This window comes from Nanorana parkeri, unplaced genomic scaffold (genome assembly GCF_000935625.1).
Source record: "Nanorana parkeri isolate BGI_ZX_2015 unplaced genomic scaffold, ASM93562v1 scaffold937, whole genome shotgun sequence".
Classification (NCBI taxonomy): Eukaryota; Metazoa; Chordata; class Amphibia; order Anura; family Dicroglossidae; genus Nanorana; species Nanorana parkeri.
In genome coordinates, this window is record NW_017307205.1 from 651,556 (window position 1) to 671,247 (window position 19,692).

Sequence of the window (19,692 nt, forward strand, 5' to 3'; positions counted from 1 at the left end):
TATATATTAATTTTACCTCAGAAATTTAGGTGCGTTTCCCCTTTAAGACTCACCTGCGAGTTTTTCGGCGGGAAAATCCTCAGCTCGTGGGCTTCTGGAAGGTTCCAGGGCACTGCCTATAAAAGGAAATGTCGTGAGAGTAATGGTCACTCAGCTGGACTTCAACACAGCAAGCTCCCCACCCCCCTCGCTTTATTGAAGTATAATATATAGAAGCGAAAAAAGTTTGGTGATGCACAGATCCTCCCTTTCTGGAGGCCAACTCCTGGTTAAATTGTAATAAGAAAAGGACAGAAAAAGATGGGGTTTTTTGCTGGCTCCAGAAAGAACAAGTCCAATAACCTTCAGTCTCGAAAGTATATAAAAAGTATACATTTACTAGACAAATATATATTTTTTTAAAAAGCATTGGATATGCATGGAAAATGTAAAAGGACGTACACCAGCCCTGCACTGCACTGCCGTTGCCAGCCCAGCAGTGCAGGGCTGGCAATGGCCCCACCAACATCGGCGTTTCTAGGTGGAGGACCGTCCCACCAGCTGCCCTGACCCTTTCCATATTCTGGATCCCTCCTCACCACTGGACACCCTCTCAACCTAATCCCTGGGATTCCAGTCCCAGTCTGGTTGTGCCCTTTCCACCTTCCTCCACCCTGGGTACACATGCCCTTTGTCCGTTCCACGTCTGTGCCAAGCACTTTTTGACCTCACACTGAACAGACTACCTCCCTCCCCTCCTGATGAAGCGCCCCATGGTGCGAAACGCGTTGAGTCTACAAGCATTACTCCTCTAGCATTGCAAGCAATACATCACCCCTATAAGCATTGTTCTTTCCACCCGAGGTTTAACAACACAACCATATCCTCTGAGGTGTACGTCCTTTTACATTTTCCATGCATATCCAATGCTTTTAAAAAAAATATATATTTGTCTAATAAATTTATACTTTTTATATACTTTCGAGACTGAAGGCTATTGGACTTGTTCTTTCTGGAGCCAGCAAAAAACCCCATCTTTTTTTTTGTACTTTTTCTTATTATAAGTATAATATATGTCACAGGCCGTTTATGTGGTGGTGTCACCTCCAAAGGAGGGGGACTTTAAGTATGGTTATGGTAATTGGATATTGCTCGAGTTTTGATGACTGAGCAATCGGCGTTTTGGTTTTAAGAGTTATCGGTTGGACCATTTTATTCCAAGAAAAGATTGTTTGTTCTGTATTTTATTTGGGTTAATAGAAGGTACCGCATGCAATTCCATAGGCCATATCCGGTGACTATTGTGGTAAGCATTTAATAGGGTAACACCAATTTACTAAATACATACTACAGTAAATAATGGCAATGGCGGTCTGCCTAGTTCATACTAAGAGTGAAATTCTCTCATAGCAGTGTGTGACTTGTGAACCCTCTTTGCTATGGGTCATATAACACTAATGTTTCTGTGGTTATGTATGAGCCAAAGCATTTCCTCTGTCAAAGGCTTTTATTCAGCTTATTCTCTACAGAGCACTGTGATGCATACTGTGAATATGCAATAACCACACATAATGGGAAAGTTGGCTTTCATTTACTGAAGGCTTGTCTAAATACAAAAACAAAAATTCTATATACTGCAACCTACCAGATGAGGTGGCTGCATTAGCTTTCTTGTTTTCAGGCTTTGTTCCTTTATTTTCATGCGACGAGCGATATTGAGCGACGTGTCGCAACTTTTTCCTATTGGGCTGTATGCAATCAGGAGCAAAATCGCTCGAAAAAAGGGTCATGTAGGAGCGACAAGCTACCAGCGACGAGCTACAAGCGATATTGAGCGGCGAAATGTGAACAGCTCCCTTGAAATGGATTGGAGAAGCTACATAGAGCGATATCGCGTGAAAATATGAGCGATATCACTGAAAAAATCGCTCGATAAATCGCTCAGTGTGAATGGGGCCCAAATCGCGCGTTTGTCAGGACCCTTTGCCCCATTGAGAAGCATTGGAGAGCGATATTGCGCGGTAAATTGCCGCGATATCGCGGGAATTACCGCGCGATAAATCGCTCAATGTGAACGGGGCCTTAATGTACTGTCCATGCAGAAGAAGCGTTGTCACCCTAAGACAACAAGTATGTTAGGACTACAGTACTCTTTCTCCTCTCATCTCTTTTACCAAGAAATATATGTCTTGTACTTCACAGATGATGGCTTTGAAGGCTGATGACATTGATTGAGATTTCAGTTCAGTGTACAGGAAATAAAACAATAAGTGTATGGCCAGCTTCAGATGTGGTGGCTGCATTTGTTTTAGGCCAAGTACATTTTCTGTAAGTACATAAAAATACCGGTTGACCATGCTAGAATTACAGGGCCCTTGTATTCTTGTTCCTGAGAAAAAAACATTCTCAACATTTTTGAAGCTATTTTGTCCAGCAATTGCCCTTTTTGATAGTCAGAAGGCTTTTTTATATCAAAATACTAACAACAACATACACAAAATACTAACAGCAACATACAAAGCCATCTACAACTCCGCCCCAACCTACATCAATGATCTCTTACTTCCTCCAATAACTCAATCCAAACAATTATTACCTTTTGTATCACTTGCCCCTCCTACTAGATTGTAAGCTCTCACGAGCGGGGCCCTCCCAACCCTATTGTTCTGAAACGGTATTCTACTGTAAATTGTATTGTAACTGTACTGTCTCCACTATTTTGTAAAGCGCTGAGCAAATTATTGGCGCTAAATAAATCCTGTATAATAATATATGGCATTTTATTGTTAAAATATGCATAGTGAACTTTCATCATATGTACTGTAAATGCGCTTCCATTGACCGGGGATGTCTTAAAAAAAGTCTGTCTTGATACAATACAGATGTCTACACACAGATTGTGGAAGTAGGTGCTGACCTTAAATACAGTAATGCCTCAATAAAGATAACGCTATCCATCTGGAAAGAAAGGCCAATGAGGGCATTGGTGGTGGTGTATTGTAAACTCAGAGAGGCAATAAATACCATTACTTGCCATTAAAAAGTAAATCTGATACTAAGTCTGCTTTTATCTTAATATTTGTTTGCAGGTTCTTTAATGTATAAAATGCAATAGTTGTAATCTGTTTTTTTTTTATATGAGCGACATAACATAACAAGCGTCTCGTTTTTTGTCTTGTAGATTGCCTTCTTGACGGTGACTCTCTTTCCCATCCGTCTGTTTTTTGCTGCTTTTATGATGCTCCTTGCCTGGCCTTTTGCTTTTATTGCTGCTATGGGTCGTACGGGGAAAGAACTTGAGATGCCTATGTCTTGGTGGAGATGGTAAGTTTTAAGTTCTATATTTTGGGTTATTTTTCCTTTTAAACCAAAATGTCACAATGAAAACACATATGCCTGCATACTAAATCTGCACGTGTTGGGTTGCTTGCATTAGCAGCAGCTATGTGCATTCTATGGAGTTTGGTTATAGGTGTAAAATATTCCTCCCCACCCATGGTGACCGACCTTGTTTTTTTTTCTGTAACTTCCTGGACCTTGCGCTTCAGTTTGCCAGTGCACAGGCAAGACATTATTTCTTTCTAATAAACATGGCTTTCCTAGTGCAGGTTATGACTCCCCATTTTGAGTCCATGATGCAGACTAAACTGCTTGACTATGCAATGACTAAATTAAGCTAAATATTTTTTACTTAGCCAAGCCAAAAATATTTTTTAACCCTTTCGCTGCCAAGCCTTCTGGAACTCTTTTAACCTCAGCTGGTCACACCATTTTTGCAACTTTTACCATTGTTTTGATTTTCTACTGCGTTGCCAGCATCTGTGAAAGTCCACCAAATATCGGAGGTCTGAAGAGACCCCTGACATTGCCTTTTTGAAATAGAAATTGAGGACACAGAGTCCTCACTCTCTTTTTCTGCAGCCTCAGCACAGAGGCATCCAAATTATTCAAAAACTGATGATTTGTAAATATTTGTTATTAACCAGTTATGAATGTGTAGAAGACTGTCGTGATTCTGCAATCCCCAGCTGCCCCCTGCCTCCTCCTCTGCCCGCCCCGTTCCTCCTCCTCCTCTGCCCGCCCCGTTCCTCCTCTCCTCCTGCTCACAACAATCCGAGTAGGAGACGTTCAGCAACACCACCTCCTCCGGCTCCTTACAGATATGAAAGCCCCACAATTTCTCCACTTCAGGTGTCCTCATAAAGGAGGTCCAGAAAGCGACCAAAAATAGCTCAAAGGGAATAAATGGGGACATTCAAAGTGCAGTATGTCCAATAAAAAAACTTTATTAAAAGGTAAAAAATACTCACAAGAGTCAAAAAACAAATCACATATAATCACCGCTATGCTGCTTCTATGTAAAGACTGGGGTTTAGTGATCTCAATGTACACCCGCTCGTCTACGCGTTTTGCCATAGGATTTTGTCGGGACAGCGGAGGTGGTGCTGCTGAACGTCTCCCACCGGGATTGTTGAGAGGCAGGCCAACAATTGGATATACCCTAAGCGAGTTTACAAAGGCTATCTGGTGAGTGTGGACCTTTTCTGTTAATAAACGTGGAGCACTGAGACGCACTGAGACGCACGGAGCACTACAACTTCACATATGGACATATTGATTTTTGGAATACTTGGGGAGACCCCCAGAAGAGTTGGGGGACCCCGAAAACCACAGTGAGGAGAGAGGCAGCTGGCGGGGAGAGAGACGGCCGGCGGTGAGAGAAGCAGCCGATGGAGAGGGTACAGAAGGACCATGGACGGTGGCTGGCGGGGGCAAGTGACAAGCCGGCTGCTTATAAGTGATCTGTACAGCCGCCCAAGATCGCTTGTACAAAACGGCTGCCCTGCACTACATTTAAATGTACAAACAAAAACCAACTGTCCCAGGCGTCGGGCGATTGGAATCCCACACTCCTGTAGGGATAGCTATTTCAGGTGACTGCCAGCAAGTGCTTAAATCTCTTAGTAGAAAGGTATTTAAAGTTGTGCATGTAGCCTAGCCCTTAGTGCTGCCCAGTTATTAAGCCTCGCTTCACAGCTCACCTTTAGCCCCACAGAAATGTCAGTCAGATCAAAACTACCGAAAAAGTCCTGTGGATTGCTGCACCCAGCCCTATCTTGTCTTTCAGCTGTGTGTTATATGTATATATGTGTATATATGTATATATATATATGTGTGTATATATATATATATATGTGTATATAAAAAATATATTTTTTTTTTCCATATATAATTTAAATATATATATTTTATAGTTGAGCTGATAGTCACACACCATGTGGCTGCTGGAATCAAGTTCAAATTGCTTATGTTGCTGCTTTGTATTGCCACGAGCACAGCCACATTAGGTAATGTATGCACATTCAAAGCAGAACTATTTTTTTTTGCAAACGCAATTGCAAGTTAAAGTAGTTCATGCATGCACACCTGCAAAACTATGGGGTCTATTCACAAAGAAGCCGAAGGATCTAGCCGTAGCTTCGGCTGATCCTTCGGCCCCAGGACCCCTTCGGTTCAGTAGAACCGAAGGGCTGCTGTACGGGCTATTCACTATACACCCTGGCCAGGTCCAGGAAAACTAACGGAACAGTGTTGGATCGAGGGTAATCTGATTTAAATGGACACATGTCCATTTACGTCCAATTCCCCATAGACTGACATGGGTTCCGGTCATTTTATCTTGTTTCCTGAAAATCTGGAAGGGTATGGATGTCACAACAGTGACCCCCTCGTACTGGTCTGATCAGGAGGGAATCTTGCATTGATCTCCTTCTGATTGGACAGTATGAGGGGCCTAAGTAAGCAAGCAAATGTCAGAGTGTTTGCGTTAAACTTAAAGATACTTTAGTTCTGTTTAAGGGCCTGTTCACATGAGATCAGGTCCTGATCAGGTGCTGATCAGCAGACGTGGAGCTGCTGATGCAGTGCGTTTTTGACGCGTTTTTGATGCGTTTTCGGTCCGGATGCTGACAGTTAATTTTTTGTTAACATTGATGACATCATAATAAGTGGAGCAAGAATACAATTTTTTCTTTTTTTTCCCCCCCTTAGCTGCATTGCGTTGCGTTTCCGTTCCGTTTTCGTTGCGGTTCATGCGTTTCCGGACCTGACAAAATGTGACATGCAGTATTTTTTCTGTCGTAAGCTGAACGGACTGCGCAGGTGAGAACTGGAGCCCATAAAACACATAGGGATACATTGGGATGCATTTTGAGTGCAGCAGCGTACGGAGCCGGTCAGAACACAAAACGGACGTCGTGTGAACAGGCCCTTAAGATGTATGTTGGTTAAAGGAAAGCCAAAAGTGACTTTATTTTTTGAGAATAGAATAGTGCGACATTCTTGTTAAATCTGGCAGCATTGCAGACAGAGCATACGCCTTCACCCATGCTAACTTTAGCGTTATTCAAAACAATAAAATGACACTGTTTTCCTAACACCGTGGTTTTGTTTTATTGCCGAGCCTGCATTTAGCCACATTGTTATTTATTGTTCAACCTGCAAAACAGGTTGGAGGCCTGTGAAAAAAGCCAGATTACATGTTTCATCTTGAATGCGGATTTATACTATGGAGCTTATACACAACATGTTTTAAGACTGTAAAGGCATGCAGGCAAAGAAGCCTCGGAAGAAGCCTTTCTCCGGGGAAAAATAAATCCCCTTTCAGTGCGGCTGTCCCACTTGGGCAGTCCGTCTGCAGTCAGCGCTCATCTCATCCCTCTTACGCTTTGGCTTTTGGACTGTCCCTGGTCATCCTCACATATAATACAGGGCTATGGGCCCTGCATTGTACATGATGACATCAGCGTGCCCCTGACCGCTGGAGCATAGGGGAAAAGAGGCTGTGTGTGTTCAAGGGGCATCAGGGAAGTAAAAGTCTTTTACACAGGTACTGTAGACCTAAACGAGCAGTTAACCCTTGCAGTGAAGGGGTAGCCCCACTGCAAGGGGAGTTTTTTCCCAGGCGGTGAACTTTAACCAAAAAAAAAATTGCATTTGTTCCCTAACTCTGAGTGCTTTGATATTTATAACCCTGTGCAGATGTAATGTATTGGCTACGAGGAAATGGAATGAACACATTAGTAGCAATGTGGTATAGTTATTTAAAAAAATTAAAACAATGCAAGTAAAACAAATAAAACACTTAGTTTTCAAAATAAATACCATGTTCTGTTTCCTTTGATGCTTTCTCATATGTACTTCCTGGAAAGTTTTTGTAGTCAATGCACATAAAATGTAGCATGCCAAGATGCTGGAGTGATCTTTAATATCTGCAGATTACATTAAAACCACTCTGGTCACTGGCTATAGTAATTATAGATTGCAAGGACCCCACTAAGCTTAATAGATTAAAAGCATGTCTGCGGAGATCAAACACAGACATTTCCCAGCGCACTCACCAGCCAGCCTGCAAAAAAAAAATACACTAACTACTAAGGTTAAAAACAGGTTTTAGTTCCACAACATTTGCAGAATATGTGGAAGCCACACTACCTCGTCAAGGCCCCTCTGTATAGTGCAGTCCTAATTCTAATCTATGAGAGCCTCCATCCTGGAGCATATTTATACCAGAGGTTAAATTGGGTACAGGGTCGCCAGTAGCCTCAGAGGGTCCTTGATGAGGCAGCGCGGCTTCCAAATATTTTACAAAAGTTGTGCAACTAAAACCTCTGTTTTTAATCTCGGTAGTTAGACACTTCTTTTGCTGGCTGCCTGGTGAGTGTGCTGGGAATTGTGTGTTGTTGTACTGTATAAAGCCCTTCCATGTGCACCTTGTTTTAAAGCCAGTTATCAATTGAAGAGTGTGTTTGCCATTCATTTCACTTTTGTATGGAGATAAGACTTCCATGCAACTCCATAAAATGTTACACCTGAACAGGATTCAGAAAATTCTCCGAAGTTACCACCATGGGTTGTCTATTTCTTGTCTCGGAGACACAATAGGAAGTTAAAGGAAATCTCTATAAAACCTGGGGAATTCTACTCTGGGAGCAGCGAGAATAGGGTTGACTTGCCTTGCTGTGCCTGTGTAGTTGTGGAGACACACACAGCTTACTAGCACACAAGGGTGGACCCATAGAACCCTGCAAGGTGAAGGAGCCACTCTAAAACAGGATATTAGGACCAGTGCTCCAATTACCAGCTGATTGTGCAGGAAACTAAAACTTTTAAGCATCAAGGAGCGTCATCCACTGTAAGTTGATTTAATTAGCATTTGAAAAAGCTTGAAATCTTTTGACTTTAATTTTTAGCTTTATTTTTTTTATAACTTCTTTAGCTGTTCCATGCTTTAATTTTATTATTTTTTAAGTAATGGGAGATCAAGCTTTTTTTAATGTGAGCCATGCAATATTGTGAAAGTGTAAATTAAATCTACCTCCCTCACTAAGCCTAGTAACCAGTGCTTGCATCTATTGCCACATGATGAGAATATTGTTCTATTATTCATTGTCAAGACACAAATAGCATAAAATGTGTTCTGGAACCTAGGCACTCAGTCAAACACCAAGTAAATGTAATATTCAGCACTTTGTGTAATTTTATAACTATGACATGTCCTCTTACCCTCAGTATTAAAAAAAAAAAAATCAGGAAAAAATGTCATAGGATTTGTAATAAGTCTGAATATTTATGTAACATTCTTCCCAGTTCACTGCCTCTATCATGTCATGTTTTTCCGTAGGGGGAAGTAGAATTTACTCAATCTGTCCAGAAAGCTAAATCTTCTTTTCTGGCCTGTAAATATAGCTATTGCATTTTCCACAGCATATACAAAAATCAGTTTCTATAAGGAACAATCATTTAGTCTTCCCCTTTGCTTCCAGCAAAGGACTTTGCATTTTTAAAGTAAACCAATGATATGGTGCTAAAAGGCAAAGTAACAGGATAAATAGGTTGAGTCCTCTCACACGGAGGATGTTATGGGCTTAGGCCACATTCACACGGGGCGTTCTGGGATCCCTGAGACAAGAACCTACGGATTCCTGCTGCAGGAATGCCAGGTGTCCACGTTTTGATGCGGCCGCTGTACACATTGAAGTAAATGACAGAGTGACAGTGGCCACATCTGTGAGCGGCAGTCAGCAATCGTATACAATCGGATTACATGCGGTTTGGAATAGTTGATTGTCGGTGGACGCATCTATTCTGCATCCTGTGACAGTCATCTATTCCAAACTGCATGTAATCGTATGATATTAATTTAATCTCATTTACTTAAATGTGTACAGATGTGGCCGTTGTACACATTCAAGTAAATGCCAGAGCAACAGTGGCCGCATCTGCATGGGGACGCCTGTGCAAGTTTGTTCTTGTGAACAAAGCCTTAGGGCCTGTTCGCACGACGTCCGTATTCTGTGCTGAACTGATCCGTACGCTCCTGCACTAAATATGCATCCCAATGTATCCCTATGTGTTTTATGGGCTACAGTTCTCTCGTGCGCAGTCCGTTCCTGACTGACAAAATACTGTATCTCACATTTTGTGCGGTCAGGAAACGGTCAAAAACGCAAATGGAACGCAATGCAGCTAAGCAAAAAAAAATTTATTCTTGCTCCACTTTTTATGATGTCATCATTGTTGGACTTCCTGGTTGTGGTGGAGCATCAGAGGAAAACCAGCAGTCATGACTAACATGGTCCTGGACATTGAGCGATTCGTCGGCTTGATGGAGCATGCGCCAATGCTCTACGACCCCCGCCACACACAGTTTAAAAATGTGCATCAAAAAAATAAAAAGTGGCTAGATATAGCATCAGAGCTGTATGATGAATACTCAGTGTACAGTACCATCAACATGCCTGCAAACATGTGATACATGTCTGATCACCAGCTTTACATACACAAAGGGAAGTCGATGTTACAAGTGACCTCAGAGGAAGAATCTGCATACTGACAGCCCCACGGCTTGAAAAAATAAAATATGAACTGTCAGCATCTGGACCAAAAACGCGTCAAAAATGCACTGCATGAGTAGCACCGCGTCTGCAGATCCACACCTGATCCACACCTGATCCGGACCTGATCAGGACCTGAAAATCATGTGAACAGGCCCTTAGCCTGCAAATTCAGAGTACACACAGTCAAAAAATAGAAAGGTACTTGCCCTGAAGATTGAGAGCCACCAGCTGTCCCTTAACCTGGACATGCCTACAAATATTTTTCTCATTTAGCCCAATGGGATTCATAAACTAATAAGATAAATCATTAATTCCCCAATTCACACTAAACAGCATGGATGGGCAAATTTTCAGCTGACTGTTATTGTATTCTGATAGTCAGCACCCGCAGCTGTCAAAATACTTGTACGATGACTGCAGCTGCTTGGCTACAGTCACTGTTTGGCCAGCTTTTTTTCTGCTGAGCTCTTTCAATTTTTAAATAAAACTTTGTCAGGTGATATTGGAAGGGCCACAGCTCAAATTCTTGACTGATGCACAGGACGGTAAGCAGGAGTCATTGGTTTCTTATTCATGCCTCTCATTTTTCACTGTATGATGAACAGATGGAACCTGATGAGCCTGTAGCTTGCAGCAGCTACACATTTCTGCATTCAGGTTTTTATGAATCATGCTCCATAACAAGTTTTACAATGCTTTTTATCAAGTCAGCTTATGCTTTCGGTTGTTATGGAAACAACATTCTTGTCATCACCATTCTAGAGTTATCAGCATTACAAGTTTACTATGTATGGATTCATAAATTCAACCCTATTTAGTTTGAAACTGTATGAAGGGAATTTATCAAAACTGGAGCAGACAAAATCTGGAGCAGCTGTGCAGGACAACCAATCAGCTTCTCTTTCATTTTCAAGTCTTTACTGAACCAACTGAAGAGTGAAGCTGATTGGTTGCCCTGCACAGCTGCTCCAGATTTTGTCTGCTCCAGTTTTGATAAATTCCTCCCTATGTATTTATTAATAAACATCATGTCTAAATGGTTTGCATAATTTATTTCATTTTTAAACTAGACCTGTGACCTCAATAAATAAAAAAACACTTTTACTGCAATAAATAAGAGAAACAAACACTTTTACTGCAAAGTGCTACACAATCTGGAAATGTTTGGCTATATCAGATGACAGTATTGTGTTTGCGCAGTGTGAATCATTGTTCATAGCAAAATAGGAATCCTCAGCCCATTATAATATTGGATTTCCCAGCAATTCTATAGTTCTTATAAAAGTAGGAAGTAAAATGCCATTTTTGTTTACGCCTTGGTTTCATGTTAAAATGCAAATTTGAGGTTAACAATCATAGTATAGGATAAGCATTAGATTGTTGAAGAGAAGGTTTAGTTTAATTACAGTTTCTCAATTTCAACATTGCATCTCAGCTTCACCGCTGCCTGCATTCCCCCAATCTAACTACAACATCTAATCCCTGTCCCCTCAATACTCCCCCTGCACGCTGATTCCCTCAGGGCCGCACCTGCATGCTGTTAAATTCACTATTACACCTGCCACCACCTTCAATCTCCCTGCTTTGACCACTGCACTGCCACCATTCCAGCCCCCCCCCCATCTTCAACCTTGCCGTCTAGAACAGGCCCACTTTTGCTAGTTCACCATAAAGGAAAATGTCTTCTCTACAAACACGTGAACACATATACGCTAAGGCATTTTTATTTGTAGCATCGGCAGTGTCCACCCTTCTTTTCCCAGCCAGTAAATAGAAGAGAACTGGTGTTAAGAAAGGTGTCAAAATAAATACATCCTCTTCTTGGCTTGCAATTAGACTCTAATACCATAATTAGGAACCGCTATACATATCGGTAATTAATGCACTCAGTGGAACAAGGCTGCACATACTACTATGAACCACACAACAATCTGTTTTCAAGCCAGTGCCAGGGTGGTTATTTTTTAAAGTATATTTTTTGTGTATTTTTGGAATTCTGGCAATGAATGTTTCCATTTTTGTTGGTGGTGTGATTTCATAAAGGAAAGCCACAATTTTCTGGTCTTTGATTGAGATAGCTGTAAGGCTGGCTTCAAATCTGTTTATTGTGGTAATGCCCGTTGTTAACAGTTGTTAACATACATTGGCGCGGACCTTGCCGTATCACACATTCTGAATGTAATGCCAGTGCATGTTTGTTGGGAGTTTTCCAAAAAAGGGAGCATGTGCATTTTTTGTGGTTTGGTAAAACCTGCAAAATTAAGTAATGGCATTTAACAGGCAAGGTAAAGTGCTTGTGGTAACACACTGCAATGGTATGAAAGGGGCATTTACTAGAACAAACCAGAAAAAATGGTGAGCGCAGTACTGGGGGTGCAAATTAATGGTGGTGTAAGGTGTGCGGTCTCCTGTCTCCTTTAACAGGGAGAGGACCCCTGCGTACAGTCCTTCCCTTTTTCCAACTTTTAATTTTAATATATTCATGGATTTTTAATATATTATATATACTTCTTACCAAATATGTGGCAACAATTTTTACATACTTAATACGTACATCCACTTTTAATACACTTACACTTTTTAGATTCCTTTTCCATATAATCTGTAACATAATAGACACATTGGAATAATTTTTGTCCCATTCATTTATATCTTTTAATTAATCAATTTTATTATAATTCATTATACTTCACTCCATTTGCTCCCATCTAAATCTTTTGTGAGCAATGGGAGGATTCCACCACCCCTGCACTATACTTATTAGTCAATCCATTAAAAGTTAAGTTTTTAGTTGATTTTGTTAATTGTCTCAGCTTTCGGAACATGCGGCTCTATTGCCGACAACTGTAACGCTTGACCAGCCTCTTTCTATGTTCCCACCAATGAAACCACTACACGGCCGTTTGCTCCGCCCACCTGTCAAATTTAAAAAGTCTCTCATACTCCCACCAGTTCTTGTTCTTCTCCCTTCTGGCTTGACAAAGAGGCATAGCCTCGAAATGCGTAGCCTATACACCTTACCCCGTTCCATGAGAAGGATTACTTTACAACCTTGCCTGAATTCTCTCTCCCCCACGGACTTCCACCAATTTCCCCACACAGCGGTAGCTTAATATCGTAAACCGAGCGGCGGCATTTACTTTTCTCCGAACAGCCTGGCCAGCTGAGCCCGTACATCACCATTTACATCCCGGGAAATGCTCATTCCAAGTGATAGCTGCTGACACATGTTGCAACCAGAGGCTCCATGACACACCAGCCTTCCTCCCCTGTTCCAGCCATAGGATCATGCAGGATTTCTTCCATGTGAGCACACAACTATCCATCCTTTCGTCAGGGATTTCTTGCTGCCTCCACCAAATAGTGAGTTATCCACCACTTTCTACACATATGTTATTATTATTAATGTATTACATCAAATCATTAATACTTTTTCGGTAGCAGCGCTCCTTTTGTTTTTTCCACATTTACTAGAATAACCTTGATCTACCTTCTAACATTAAGGAGATCCAGTTATGTCCAGAAATGTATTTAATTTGTGTGATTTTTCAAGCATTTGCATTTATAATTATTTGCGGTTCTCCTATCGACAGCTCATGCAGGCCAGCAGGGAAATGTTGGTGACCATTCTGTACACATGCTTATGTGAGTTAGCACAGTTTAGTTGTTGCCATACCCCCTGTCCTTTTATACACAGCAACGTTGCAATTAAAGACCACGTAGTGGACAGTCCATAGACGGTGTGGGTTTTATGAATTCCAAACCCAGAGCAGTGCCTGTATCACAATCCTGCAGCTATGAAGCCTGGAAGGAGTCCATTCTTGAAGCCAGTAAAAGGCATTACATTTCCAATTACAGTACAGAAATAAAGTGTCAGAAATATATCAGTAAATTGTATTAACATACGTGTTGTTTGTCTTTAAAGGCTTGGTTGGGGCAATGCAATCTCATGTTTTAATAATGGTTTGCTTTGATTATGCTTATTTGCAGGATATTGGACATTACCTTAAAAGTAATTATGCGTACAATGTGGTTTGCTGGTGGCTTCCACTGGGTGACCGTAAAGGGAAGACAAGCCCTGCCTGCTGAGGCTCCAATTCTGACCTTGGCGCCACATTCTTCTTATTTTGATGCCATTCCAGTAACAATGACAATGGCCTCCATTGTGATGAAAGCAGAAAGCAAAGACATTCCTGTTTGGGGAAGTAAGTGACCAATTCAAAGCATACAATCTGTAAACAGACTATAACTTTTATGATTCTTGTTTAAAATAAAGGGCCAGTTTACATAAAAGTGATATTTTAGCAAACAGGTGGAATCTATGGATTCTATGGAGCTGTTTTCTTTGACTCTTGGGGACTGAACTGGTGATATTCTTTGCTCCCATCTTAAAGTCTCGCTTCTACTGCTACAACATGGTATCTCCACCCCTCCTGTTGAGTAATCTGTTACATTTCCAATAGGGATAGTTGGACTCCTTGAAATTACCATTTATACCGCTGGTAAATTAAAGCTGAGCTCCACGCAGCTATGAAAGAAACACATCTTGCAGCTCTGTACTTATTAATACGTCTTTAAAGCCCAAGGAAATAAAAGTTTTCCCTTGCAGCGGGGCTGCCCTGCACTGCAAAGATTAACTGTTTTTTTATGCCTGGGGGACAGGAAAAAGCTCTTTTATGTATCTAATCCCCACTTCCGCAGGTTCCATCTAGACCGGTCCTCGCAGCTTCTTATCCCCTTCTCTCTGGCGATCTAAAGACCGCTATACTCATCAAGTACAGTGTAGGCTCCATAACCCTGCATTGCATGTAATGATGCTGAGAGACAGTCCACAGATGGAGAGGAGAGCACTGTCTGGGTGAACAGAGATCAGGTAAACAAAACAGTCTTTTCCTGTCCCCTAGGCATTAACAAGCCATTAAACCCTTGCAGTGCAGGGGTCAGCCGCAAACATTCAATTTTCCCAGAGTTGGGCTTTAATGTATTTTTACAAATACAAGCAGTGTACGTACCTGACTGTGGCTTGTTATAAGTCTCTTGTTGTCCTTGTGCAGCAGAGCTTAGGCTGGCAGAGGAAGAAGCAGTAGACTCAGCCAGTCAGTTGTGCTGTAGTGTTCTTGCACTATCAAAGAACATGCTAATAAGAGAAGAGGGCTGAGAGACAGAGGTGAGCTCACAAGCTGTAGGGGACGGTTCACAAAACCTGTGATTGTTATTTAAAGTTTAACAAAATTTATGGGCAAAATTTTAAAAAGTAGATATACGAGGCAAAGTTTGCCTCTTTCAGAAAAGACAGGGATTTAGGGATATTACAAAAAATTCTAAATTGTCTTAGTGAGCAGTATGTAAAGACGAGGAGTGCAAAGCATATGACAATGGACGGCATGTGCAGGGGAGGATGGAAAGGGTATGAGTAGGCAGGAAGGGCAGAGAGGTGATGCCTACTAAGGGTATGAGAGTGGACAGTTTGTGCAATGGAGGGGTATGGAGAGTATGACGGCAGCAGTAAATGCAGGGGAGGAGTGTAATGGGCATGGCAATAGGCAGAATATGCAGAGGGGGAGGAGTGTGAAGATCAGGCAGTAGGAGCAGGGAGGGGAGGTGTGCTGAGGTTATGAGAGTAGACCGTTTATGTAAAGGAGGGGCATAAAAAGTATGACAGCAGGCGGTATGTACACGAGAGAAGTGTGGAGGGTAAGACAGTGCATATGACAGTTTGGCAGTATGTGCGGGGGGAGGAGTGCGGAGGATATGACAGTGGGCAGTATGTGCAGGGGAGCAGTGCGGAGCATATGACATTGAGCAGTATGTGCAGGGGAGCAGTGCGGAGCATATGACAGTGGGCAGTGTGTGCAGGGGAGCAGTGCAGAGCATATGACATTGAGCAGTATGTGCAGGGGAGCAGTGCGGAGCATATGACATTGAGCAGTATATGTGCAGGGGAGCAGTGCGGAGCATATGCCATTGAGCAGTATGTGCAGGGGAGCAGTGCGGAGCATATGACAGTGGGCAGTATGTGCAGAGGAGCAGTGCGGAGCATATGACATTGAGCAGTATGTGCCGGGGAGCAGTGCGGAGCATATGACATTGAGCAGTATGTGCAGGGGAGCAGTGCAGAGCATATGACATTGAGCAGTATGTGCAGGGGAGGAGTACGGAGGATATGACAGTGGGCAGTATGAGCAGGGGAGCAGTGCGGAGCATATGACATTGAACAGTATGTGCAGGGGAGCAGTGCGGAGCATATGACATTGAGCAGTATGTGCAGGATAGCAGTGTGGAGCAAATTACATTGGGCAGTATGTGCAGGGGAGGAGTGCAGATGATTTTACAGTGGGCATTATGTGCAGGAGAGGAGTGCGGAGGGTATGACAGTGGGCAGTATGTGCAGGGGAGGAGTGCAGAGGATATGTCAGTTGTCAGTATGTGCAGGGTAGGAGTGCGGAGCATATGCCAGTGGGCAGTATGTGCAGGGGAGCACTGCGGAGCATATGACATTGAGCAGTATGTGCAGGGCAGCAGTGCGGAGCATATGACATTGGGCAGTATGTGCAGGGGAGCATTGCGGAGCATATGACATTGAGCAGTATGTGCAGGGGAGCAGTGCCAAGCATATGACATTGGGCAGTATGTGCAGGGGAGGAGTGCGGAGGATATGACAGTGGGCAGTATGTGCAGGGGAGGAGAGCGGAGGACATGACTGGGCAGTATGTGCAGGGGAGCAGTACGGAGCATGTGACATTGGGCAGTATGTGCAGGTAAGGAGAGCAGAGGGTATGATGGTGGGCAGTTAGTGAGAATTTCAATGGGTCTCGCAGCAAGCATCTTATCAGTCTGCTGCTGCTCCTTTCCAGTAAGCAGGCAGGGTGTCTGGGGGATGACACAGGTGTATTTCCTAACTGTAACAAGTGGTATCATGTGCCTGGCTGTGCTGTGTGACAGAGCTGTTTATATCTCAATACTGGATGGACATAAATACAAATCGTTTGTTCGGTAAAACAGCTCCCTTTATATGTATTTCATCTGTGTACGGTGTTTGCCTGGAGTTCAGCTTTAAAATTCTTTTGTGGCATTTTGATTGATGCTGCCAGCTTTGTGATTTCTTCGTACTCCTAATTTGTCCGCGTCTTTCTACAATATAGGTACTTTAACATTGTATGTAGGCAGCACTGTTTCATGCTGAGCTTTTTGATAATGTGTTGCTCTATTAAAGTTTCAGATCTCCGTGCAGAAAATTGGATGCTTTCCAAAGAAAACCCTGTTTGTAGTTATTCAGTAGTCTTCTCGGGATGTCTGATACGGAAATGTATAGTTTCTCGGAATGTTAATAGACTAAAACTGTTTATTTAATTAGAGTGAAATGTATAGATCTGCATACAACTCTGGGTTGCTAAAAATGCTAACAAGCAGAGCCCAGTGGGAGCTTCAGAGTACAGAATAATGTCATCAGAAGTGTACCAAAATTCTATGCACAGATGCAAACCATATACATTTATGTACAAACAAATTGAGGTGCTATATGGTATTAAGATTTAGGTGTTTAAAAGGCGATTGTGGTATTTGCTGCTTTAATTTAGTGTATTGTAAATGAGAACAAACTCACTCCCTTAAGATGTATGAAATAACACCTGCACATTTCTGACACATTTCAGTCTATTCTTTGATGTAAAATTCAATAGAAAGTATTGTATTTTGAACATGGAGTGCATCTTATTCGTGTTAATGAAATGCATGAAATAACTCCAGAAATAGACTAATGTGTAAAGCGCCCTACACTTTGTTGAGAATTGTTAATATGTAAATGTAGTGTTGTAGAGCCTTCACCTTTTAAATACAAATAAGCATTAGTATCTTCCATATTTTCATTCTGGCATATTCTTTTTTTTTTTTTTACATTTTTCAAGTTTCAAGAGCACATTTGAACTTTGTTTTCTGGTGTGCTCAATGAGAACTAGGTTTTGACTTGCTTTTCACGTGCTTGCTGCTTGTGCTTGCTGCTTGTGATCAGGTTTTATATGTAGGTTTCTAGGTTCCTTCCTCTAGTGGTAGCTTGCATGCTAGTTTGCATTGTTCCCAAGTGCTTTCTGTGAATAAATAACCGGATTTGTAACCTAGATCTTTGGTGCCCAACTTGAGGCTCTTGCAGACAGTAGTCTGTTTTTGGTGCTTACTTGAGCCAGTGAAGGGAAAATATTCATTAGACTGGCTTCTAGTAGGTAATGGTTTGGTTTATTTCTTTCACATTGTCTTACTTTTTTCTGTGCTGTCCATCTTTTCTCTTCATATATCTTTTTTCTCCCCCTGTGATCTTTTATAATGGATCTTATAATGGAAGAGAAAACTCAAATGTGGCACATGTAGTTTTTAAGAGGGCTGTGGGGAGCATAAATCCAACAATGCCTATATAATGTCCCCAGTCTACAACACTCCCTACAGCTTGTCCCTGGTCAACAACCCCTATAGCATAAGCCTGGTCTACAACTCCTATAGCAAGTCCCTGGCCTACAACACATCGTATAGCATGTCTCCAGTCTGCAACAACTCCCATAGCATGTCCCCAGTCTGCAACACCTCCCATAGCGTGTCCCCAGTCTGCAACAACTCCCATAGCGTGTCTCCAGTCTACAACAACTCCCATAGCGTGTCTACAGTCTACAACAACTCCCATAGCATGTCCCCAGTCTACAACTCCCATAGCATGTCCCCAGTCTGCAACAACTCCCATAGCATGTCCCCAGTCTGCAACAACTCCCATAGCATGTCCCCAGTCTACAACAACTCCCATAGCATGTCCCCAGTCTACAACAACTCCCATAGCATGTCCCCAGTCTACAACAACTCCCATAGCATGTCCCCAGTCTGCAACAACTCCCATAGCATGTCCCCAGTCTACAACAACTCCCATAGCATGTCCCCTGTCTACAGCAACTCCCATAGCATGTCCCCAGTCTACAACAACTCCCATAGCATGTCCCCAGTCTGCAACAACTCCTATAGCATGTCTGTAGTCTCTAACAGCTTTATGTAGCATTACATTTATTTAATATTATGTGCGGACCTTAAAATAAAATAAGTTGATCACCACTGCCCCCAAACAGTTTCAAGTTTTGTGTGAAAGACTACACTGATGTAAAGGGAGTGGTAAAGCACAGTCACTCTGTAAAGACTGTACTATTAAACAGCCCATTATACACATTGTATTAGAAAATATGTAGGGCTGCAACAACTAATCGACATAATCGATTATAATCGATTATTGAAAAAGTTGTCAACTTTTTCAATAATCGATTAATCGGCTTCTGATTGGTTGGCCCTGTTCGGCTCCACAACTTCTTTGGTTTATTTATTTCACATTGTCTTACTTTTTTCTGTGCTGTCCATCTTTTCTCTTCATATGTTTTTTGTTTTTCTCCCCCTGTGATCTTTTATAATGGATCTTATAATGGAAGAGAAAACTCAACTCAAATGTGGCACATGTAGTTTTTAAGAGGGCTGTGGGTAGCATAAATCCAACAATGCCTATATAATGTCCCCAGTCTACAACACTCCATATAGCTTGTCCCTGGTCAACCCCTATAGCATAAGCCTGGTCTACAACTCCTCCTATAGCAAGTCCCTGGTCTACAACACATCGTATAGCATGTCTCCATCTACAACAACACCTATAGCGTCCCTCCCAATCTACAACAACACCCACAGCATGTCCCCCAGTCTGCAACAACTCCTATAGCATGTCCCCCAGTCTGCAACAACTCCCATAGCATGTCCCCAGTCTACAACAACTCCCATAGCATGTCCCCAGCCTGCAACAACT

The 19,692-nt window shown here is 42.2% G+C and overlaps 1 protein-coding gene across 1 annotated transcript in view; it reads left to right on the forward strand.

Moving 5' to 3' along the window:
• LPCAT1 (lysophosphatidylcholine acyltransferase 1) overlaps positions 1–19,692 on the forward strand; it is a gene marked incomplete at its 3' end in the record, with an annotated part of 111,774 nt that overhangs the window by 74,255 nt on the left and 17,827 nt on the right. The window contains exons 2-3 of the mRNA XM_018566322.1: positions 3,161–3,303; positions 13,869–14,083. Of these exons, the coding sequence (XP_018421824.1) occupies positions 3,161–3,303; positions 13,869–14,083 (358 nt within the window). The remainder of the gene's footprint in view (positions 1–3,160; positions 3,304–13,868; positions 14,084–19,692) is intronic.